At 41.4% G+C, this 9,336-nt stretch overlaps 1 protein-coding gene across 1 annotated transcript in view; it reads right to left on the reverse strand.

Annotated features, from left to right (window-relative positions):
* LOC103370647 (formin-like protein 6) overlaps positions 1 to 7,575 on the reverse strand; it is a 58,026-nt gene extending 50,451 nt beyond the window's left edge. Inside the window, exons 1-8 of the mRNA XM_008299768.1 lie at positions 7,399 to 7,575; positions 6,553 to 6,681; positions 5,300 to 5,374; positions 4,379 to 4,552; positions 4,026 to 4,183; positions 2,460 to 2,648; positions 1,054 to 1,696; positions 580 to 742 (exon numbers count right to left, since the gene is read on the reverse strand). Of these exons, the coding sequence (XP_008297990.1) occupies positions 580 to 742; positions 1,054 to 1,696; positions 2,460 to 2,648; positions 4,026 to 4,183; positions 4,379 to 4,552; positions 5,300 to 5,374; positions 6,553 to 6,681; positions 7,399 to 7,473 (1,606 nt within the window). The 5' untranslated portion in view covers positions 7,474 to 7,575. The remainder of the gene's footprint in view (positions 1 to 579; positions 743 to 1,053; positions 1,697 to 2,459; positions 2,649 to 4,025; positions 4,184 to 4,378; positions 4,553 to 5,299; positions 5,375 to 6,552; positions 6,682 to 7,398) is intronic.
* Positions 7,576 to 9,336: the final 1,761 nt, after the last annotated feature.

The raw sequence follows: 9,336 nt of genomic DNA on the forward strand, positions 1-9,336 counted from the left end.
ATACACTCAGTTAATCAAAAGTGAAAAGCCATTAGACGAGAAATAGAATATGTTCCACTCCACAATCGCTCTGCAGATTCCAAGGGGCAGTTGAGGCCCCGCTGGATTGAGGACACACTGCCCCCTGCAGACACACATGCAGAACATCCATCTATCTGCTCTACAGCCACTGAGTCTCATTTAAAAAGAGAAAAATGGCATCATTTTTATGCTTTCCCTGAAACAGTCTCAGGTCAACTTTCTTTTAATTGGGGGCAATTAAAGTCTAATTTAGGAAAATTAAAGAACCTGGCATTGGCGCTGCCTCTGTAGAGATCCTTGTTACTCTTTCTGTGTAGTGCTTCCCTCTGGTGGTTGTAGAAACACACCTTGTAATTTATAACACTGTCGGAAAAAGCTCCCTTATTAGATGTATTCTGGAACTATGGCTTTTCATTACAGCATGGAAATTAAACTATTATTTTTGCTGAGAAAAGCTAATCTCCCTCCTTAAATGCAACAAATTACGCATTGCAGCTGACAATATTTATGAGCAACTTCACCTCAAAACTCAGACATATTTATTGTTGAGCTACTCACTAAAGTTGTGCGCAATCTTCTGGTTGAGCATAATATGCTGGGTATTACTCGGCTCAGCTGCTTCAAACGTCCCCAGATCTTTAACAGCAAATTGCTCGTATAAGCGTGATGTGTCGACTTCAATCCTCCCGGCGTTTTCCTGTATCCAAAATGATTTTGCAATCTGCCAAGAAACAAATTAATTCTGTAGCGAGACAGCTTAATTTCATGAGGAAATCAATGTTAACACAAAACAACAACACTTGGAAAGAAATAACTCAGACAAAACAAAGAATAATTCCCATCAATGATCCAATATGAGGAATAATGAAGTGAAACTATGATACAACTGACCTTACTATTTTTACCAAACAATAAAGCACAACATTTAAGTATGAATGATTCACACCAATAAACTTTATAGTTAACCAGAAAAATATGGTAATTTAGTGTCTTCTGATGAATGAAACTGCAAGTGAAAAGTGACAGTGTTACCTTCTCTGAGCCAACAAGGTCCCAGTGGAAAGCCTTGGTGCGTGCTTTTCTTGATTTTGTCTTGAACTTGTTGGGTAAAGGTGGGGGAGGTGGGATGCTTGGGAGTGAAGGCCCTTTAACAACCAAAGAGCCTGATTCATGAGACTCTGGGACTGTGGACGAAGATGTGAGGCCAGCAGGGCCGGATGAGGGTGGAGGGGAGGTGGGTGATGTTGGGGCAGGTGCACGGGGAGAGGTTGGTGATGGGATGGGAGGCAAAACATCACGTCCAATATTCTTCTTCGTGAGGCGAGGTCTAGGAACAGGCTTTGTGTAATCAGCTGAGGGACAAGTTTGACTCACATCGCCTGCTGATAACTGATCTCCGCCTCTGGATGTGGGGTCTGCATTTCCATAGTCAACTGGAGGATAAAAGGTACTTCCAGCACTGAATCCGCCACTTGACTCGAGATCCGCATCGCTGTCCTCTGCGTCTTCGGGTATGCTGAGATGTCGGAAGGTCTCTATTTCCATGTACATGTGTTCGCTCCTGGATTTCCTCTTCCAGTCCGAACACAGTCTGTGAATGGCTTGGACCCAAGCATCCCGCTCGCTCTGGACAGTGCCAGGGGACACTGTTTGATCAGGTGCCGGCACCCTGAACCTGCAATAAATCAACAACATTTGCCTTATTAGAGGAAATAAATCTAGTACACAAATCTGGCTAAAAAAAATTTTTTTTTAAAGTTTGATAAGGTTTGGGCTCAAGAATATAAATAAGTAAATAATGCAACAGTTTGCATCAGTCTTTTTGATTTCAGGTAATTTCTACTTTAATTATGCTAAAGTAAAGTTAAGCTAGGTTAAGTTAGAGGAATTAGCTTCTCCTCTATCACCAAATATATTTTTAACTACCAGTCTGAAATTGTCCAGACATGTTAGGTTAGAGGAGAGGACTTGAAATTCTGAACTTAAAGTGAAAAAATCAATATCAGGCCAAATTCATGAAGTTACTTCGACTTGAATTAGTTTTAAATCAACTTACACATAAACTTTAGCTTAAATTGCACAACAACGTTACTATGTCAATCCACCCCTTAAAATGAGGTTTGCAACTCAAAAAGTTGTAAATTAATAAATTAGATTTTTTTTTAATCTTGTAAAATTCCATTTAATTTATTTTAATTAGGTAGCAGGAAGAGGTCCCTTGAATGAACACTTCAGGCCAATATGTATGGCATTATCATGCCAATTAAGCTACATCATAGCTGCTACAATAAAGATAGATGCATTGAAAAAAAGAAAAGAAAACATCTACTGAGTGAAAATACATCCCAGTACAAGGCTGTAAATTAATTCCAAAAGTAGCACATGTGGTGTGATTGACAGAATTCACTAATTACTCAGTATTTCTAAGCTTCACTCACTGGTACTCATTTTTGTGGGTGATCAGAGTGAAAGTGTCGGAGCTGTGAGGTTTCTGCACACTGGTGTCGCCATCTGACAGGTGAATGGTGATGGACGATGGCACCCAGGATGTCACCTCGCCGTCAGCAGGGCCTCGCCGCTTGAACGGCACCAGTGTTAGTTGACCAGGGTGGAGCTGGACCTCATACCTGGAACAAAATGGAGACGGAGCAGTGTAGTGAAGGCCTCAACATCAAGACCTGAAATCTGTCTTCTAAGGTACATGTCAAGTGTATTCAGAATGTATGAATGCCATATGCTGGTGTTGCTGTTATTATACTTTAGTTCCTTGCATTTTGCTGTTTTGTACTCGAGCCGCTCAATACAGGATTTTTTCGAGTGATACTGACCTACCTGTGCCTGTCAGTATATTAGCCTAGCTGACTTAATGATCTGGCTCTATTTTATAGAAAAGAAGAAAGAAAAAAAAGCACCGATGGACAAGGTAATGTCACTGCCAATTCAAGAAGAGAGAGCCAGGCTTAAAGAGAAATAGACATTTTGGTAAATACACGTATTAGCTTGTGCTATATAGATCAGAAGATCAATGCCACTGTCATAACTGTCCTTCAGTTGAATAGAAAGTGTAGCCAAGAGATGGTCAACTCAGTATAAAGCCCGACTTTCCTGCCTTATTCACAAGCGACAAAGACTGCCTCTCAGCCCACTATGATATGAGGAAACAGAGAAGAAGGCCCAGATGCTGACTTACAATAAGACTCAGTTATGGGAACTCTGTTAAAAAAAGATGGTTGATAACAGGCTTCAAGTACGGGAATCTGACAGCAGATAGCAGCTGAATCACATGATCTGGGGCTGACAGATACCAGATATGAATGCTTTCCTGCTTGATCATTAGTATGGAGACATGAGTGGCATCAACCTCCTCAGCAGCACTCAGTGAGAAAGCAAATAAGCAGTTTTGAGTATACTTAGAGTCGCCCCTCTGTCTAGAATGGGCTTCTCTTTTTGCTACTTCACTTGAATCCTCCGACTTTACTGTGCAGCGTTATGGATGAGCAGAGTTTGACACTAAAAGGTTGTTGGCCGAAGGGGAGAGTCTATGACGTGTTGTCACTTCTCCAGTCGCACATAAAACAAACTAAAAAGCAGCTTAGAATTCAGATTAGTAGTATAGAAATGAACCACAGTTGTGAGTCATAGTTAATTAAATGTTAGTTTATTTCTCATCACTAGTTATTTGTTGCATTGTTTTTCTGATCTTCTATCCCAACCAGTTGAGGCAGATGGCTGCCCGCCCTGAGCCTGGCTCTGCCGGAGGTTTCTTCCTGTTCAAGAGGACTTTTTTCTTCCCGTTATCACAAAAGAGCTTGTTCAAAGGGAATCATTTGGATTTCTATCTATAATATAACATTGTGAGGTCTTCACCTTCCTATGCAAAGTGTCTTCAGATGACTTATATTGTGAATTGGCGCCATATAGATAAAGCTGAACTGAATCAAACCAAGCTGTTGTGTAGCTGTTTTATAATAGCAGCGCCGCAATAATAAAAAACACATACGTACTTCACCCATTTGAATGATGCCAGGCCACCTCGGTGCAGTAGTAAGACACCTTCCCGTAGGCTTCGTGATGCTTGAGGCAGCTGATGTGTTTCTGCATTGTCCTCGTCAAGACTGCTGTATATGTTCCCATAAATAATCTGATTCACAAGCTGCATGATCTATTCAAACAGACAGAACAGCAAGCATGACAAAGGGAACAATGAAAGCATCAACAACAAGTGACCGCAAAGGAATACGAGAATGACATCTTTCCCCCATTTGGCATGAATTATTATACATCATGATTTTTGCTGTTTTTCATGCGCTGGTTTATTTTTATAGCTTGACTGTGTCCACATAAGCTGTACATTTACCTTATGTTTGTCCTCCAGTGATGTGGCCTCCAGTTCATAGTCATGGTGTCCTTTAAAGGAAATGGAGAACCTGGAACCCACTCCATCATCACAACTCTTGACAACAGAGAAGGGAAGCTGTCGCTTGATGATGCCCTTCTCTATGCTGCACAGCATTTTGGTGTTGAAGTCAATCTAGATGTTCACAGAAATGTTAAATTAGCATATATGAGCATCAATATAGTATACAATTACTGTAAACACTGTAAAAATGGCAACAGAGTTTTAGCCATTCGCATTAGCAGCGTATCTCAAGGTTTACCAATTTTGGTTAGTCCACCAGTTAGGACTAGCCTGAAATATATCACTTTTATTGGTCTGTATCGGCACAAACCTAACCCTTTTCCTTTGTTTACATCCACTGCGCGCAGATGTTGTAAATTTGAATATTTTTCTTTAATAATCGCAGCATTATCGATCAAGAATTAATTAACTAATATGCATATATGGATAAATAAAATTCATGCATATAATATTTCAGATCCGATCCATTTGGGATTAAAACCACTTCCTGCTAATACCTATGAGATAGACTGACATGGAGTTTGGTACTGACATTGGTACTCGGGGGATCAGTCCTAATAGTGATTCCATTATGTTCCCTGTAGTGTCGTAATCACTTTGGAGATAAAATAATTTCCAATATGTTGTCATCATCAAGTGACAAAATTCATTTGTTTAGTTTTCTGGTTTATGAAAAAGTACCTACAATGCTATTGACATTCCCCCCCCTCCGGGTCTCCACTTTACTTTGGGTTTACTGCTAATTGGTAAATGTTAGCATGCTAACGCACTAAACTTGAACAAGAGTACACCTGCTAAACATCAGCCTACTGTCATTGTGAGGGTAATAGCATGCTGGCGTACTGTTTCTTAACTCACCTGAAAAACCCGCTTCTGCCACCTGTAGCGGCCGTGCTTGTGAACGCTGAAGTTGTACTGGGAGGGTTGCGGTTCCTGCAAGAGCACAGATTTCACATATTGAAACTCAGTGGGAAATCACCTCCTTAGAAAATTATTAAATTGCTCTTTCCTTTGTTTGTGTCCTGCTAAGGCGTGGAACAAAAGCTACCTTCTACATTCCATCATAAAAATAGCTCTAGGCAACTCAAACTGGCCACAAGCTTATTCAGTCTAAAACTGATCCAACAGGCCGAGTAGCTTATTAACACAACAATGTTTAAGAAGCAGAAGAGGACACATGTGGGGCACAACAGTATCATTTTAAAAGACAAGCTTCCTCCAGCTTCAGGCTTTATAAGAAAGTCTTGCACACAGCAATAGAGGTCAAAAATATTATCTTTAAACTGATAACCTGTCAGGGTTAATTAAGATGACTGATACCGCTCCATGTCTTTGTTAAATAGAGAACTGGAACCCACTCTTTCTATCTCCAAAGTGAAAACATATGCCTACCAATAAAGTAATAAAGTTTTGGGGATTTTTTTTCTGTTTTTGACAGATACAGAAACTGTGTCTTTCACAGCTTCACTATGTTCACCAACAGGTCGCTAACTTTGTCTGTTGACTGTTTGGTGCTAAGCAGATGACACATAGAGGATAGTTAGCAGCTGTTTGTGTTTAGTGAAAATAGCTGCCAAAACAGCATCAAAGTGGTGAAAGTAAATTTTAAAAAAAGCAGAGTTTCAGGCCAGAATACTAAAACGATCAGCTGAAAGACATTTAAATGCTTAATACTGCCGGTAGTAGCTGCAGAGTGGGGATTCTTGTGGGCTCAAACAAACAAACAGCAATCTATTGGCAATATAAAATATTGACTATAGCATGATGTGAAATGGGTATGGATGTAAAACTGAACGATTCCTTGAAAAACATATTCGCATTTAATTAAAAAGAAAAATCAAAATATGGAAATGTCAAAGATCAAACAAAACTGCTGGTGGATGTTATCAGTCTTTGGAGCAGTCAGGCGCTCCTGTTACGCAGATTGATTCACTGATGTGGATGCTTTCTGTGATTCATGTCATAAACAGTTCCATCGCCATGACCTCTTTCTACAAGTTCAGGAGTCAGTACAATTTTATGCACAGCCAGGCCACACTCAGACTCAGGACAACATGAAATTTGTGTACGTGCTTCAAAGTGTGAGGGAAACTTGCTTTAAGTGCGGGTACCTCTTCAGCCAGGCTCTTTTGTTTGAGCAGCTGCTCGCTGTCCTTCCTGGCCTGGTTCAGAGCATCCTCGATGGATAGCTCTCCACTCTTCACCTTGTTCATGATGCTCAACTGCATCTCATTGCTCAGCTGAAAGCACAAAAGTGTAGTAAATAAAGAGGAAGTATTTTTAGGTTTTCCTTTCCAAATCTGAGGGATTATCCCCATTGAGAAAGAACTGTATGCGAACTGTAAAGTGACAATAGTGCAAGGCAACAAACAAACGGACCATCTTTCATGTGCTTTCTTTAACTGCCATCACAATCGCTCCTTCCCTAAAGCACTGCCTAAAAACTTTTTATGGCTATGAGAGACAGAACCGTCTTTGTTTTTTCTTACTTCACAGAGCACCGTATGTGTGCCAGCATGTGTTGGTCACAGCTCACTGAAAATCTATTGTGTGGTAAAGTACAATCAGCATCTTTATCATGACATTACAGGAACCTGCTACCTTCCCTAAATCAGTCATTGTCTGTCACATTTCCAAGTAAGTAACTGCTCCGATTGTGGGGAACTGCCAACAGCAGGGAAGTCAATTGAGGAAGTAAAAAATGCTTGAAAGTCCCAAAAACAGAAGCAAAACTGTGTCTCCTCACACTGCACAGACCTGACGTTAACGAAAGCAAGAGGGCTGCTTTCTTTGGAACTAACACTACGGTGAAGCTGTTGTTATTTAATGACTCATGGGCAGAAGCATTGATTTTACACTCTCATAAACATGGTAAATTAGAGCTTCGCAATTGCCATTTAAAGAACTTACTGCTTAATGTTGGCCTTCTTGTCTAACTTATTATGCTGAAATCTTACCTGCGGCAAGTCTCCAATGTTTCTATCCATCCTGGATTGATTGTCTTTCCTTTTTGACCCTAAACTTGGCATCATAATTCTTTATCCAGGCAGTTGCTCAGTCCATGAAAGTGTTTAATAGCAAATATATAAACAGAGTGTCTGGCCCTGTTTTGTTTGTGTTGCAATACCTAAAGAGCTTCACTGACCACGAAAAAAGGAAAGCTGCAGTGATTTAAATCACGCCTTCTACCACCACCTTTCAGCTCAGGTTACACTGCTTCCAGGTAAAGCAGCCAGTGAATGTTCAGCCACGCCCACAGGAGCACACAGGCGCATTTATAGTCAGGTTGGGCGACATGTCTGCACTAGCAGACAATGTGTTTCTCCTACTGCTCAGCCTCTTTTTATCCAGGAGAGAGCGCTATAGAAATCTATATACAATAGCCCACATTCTCTTGAAATAATAAGCCTTAACAGCTCTGCTGAAACTTCTCATGTATTCCTACTAGTAACGACCTTTACCTACAGTCATCCTCAAATGTATTCATACCCTCCCATTAAAGAAGGAAAACAGCTGTCCCTGAAAGAACTTCAAATTGATTAAAGTAATAAGAAATAAAAATTTGGGTCTGGGAACCCAGGTGCAGACACAGATACAGGCAGACAGGCAGGTGAATGTAACAAAGGAGTTTATTAAATGATAGATAAACAAAAACCAATATAGAGGAGAAGACAAGCTCAGGGAATCCAGGCTGGAAGCAGGGTGGGGATTGGTGGCAGGAGAAAGCTGGCTGAGGGAATACAGGTTGAGGATCAGAGGCAGGAAGGCAGGGAACAGAGCAGGGATCAGCAGAAACATGGGGATGACGGTTTATGGTTTGGCAGGGTGTGGAGGAATGCAGAGGGCTTTTGTAGCAGGAGGTGGACGATTGGGCTCAGGTGAGCTGGTAAGCCACAGCTGTCTCCAAGAGCTGTAATCCAGCTGTGAGCAGCGCTGGAGTGACTGAGGCCTTGTCCACACGTAGCAGGGTATCTCACAAAACAAAGATATTTTTCTACAATGTGGCCCGTCATCCACACGGAAGTGCTGATTTACGACATTAAAAACGAATCTGTCAAAAACCTCCAACCAAAGTGAAGATTTGCGAATAACCCGTTTATGCGTCTCTTTGTGGACATCAGTAACTGGAGTTTTAGGTTTTGAAAGGTCACTGCCTGCGAAAAAATATGCTCTTACGTCTCATATGCGACCTGTGTTTACATTTGGAAACAGTGTGTATGCCCTCAAAACTGTGATGACGTTGTCTCTTGTCCAGACGCTTTTTGCTTGCTTGCTTTTACAAGCCCAGATACTGCTCCATGTCCAAGAACACAGGCGAAGGACGACGTTAAGGATGGTTATTTTACAACGTCAAGGGACGGAAGCTTACTCTAATTGGATAGGACTTGGGGAACTACTGCCGCCTAAAGGTTTGGCATGCTTATGAATGTACTTAACAACACACTTATGCAGTTAGGTGTGGATCCATTTTTTTTCGAAAAACGAGGTGCTGTGTAGGGGGGAGGATATTCGGTTTGATAAAAACCCTGCTACATGTGGACAAGGCCTCAGAGGGTGAGCCAGGAGGAGAAAAAGAGGCAGAGAGGAAGGAGAAGAGAGGGCGAACAGGGAGCCAGTCAGGGCAGAGGCTCAGGCTGGGGGTGTCATGACAGGAAAATACAGTCATTGATTCAATCATTAGAAGTTATTTCCATTAAATTAATCCCTTCCTGCCTTAAAATCACACAGATGTACCTCTATACCCTCACCCCCTCTTCAACGTGCAGATTTGCCTCTCTCACGACTCACCCCTCTATACTTGCAGCTCGAGCGCACCAGCTCCTCCCCTGCTCTGCACAAACTCGGTAAAACTGCTCTACGCTACCTAATGGGAAGTTGAAATACTGGAGTGATTT

Source organism: Stegastes partitus, unplaced genomic scaffold (genome assembly GCF_000690725.1).
Source record: "Stegastes partitus isolate 25-593 unplaced genomic scaffold, Stegastes_partitus-1.0.2 Scaffold1458, whole genome shotgun sequence".
Lineage (NCBI taxonomy): Eukaryota > Metazoa > Chordata > Actinopteri > Pomacentridae > Stegastes > Stegastes partitus.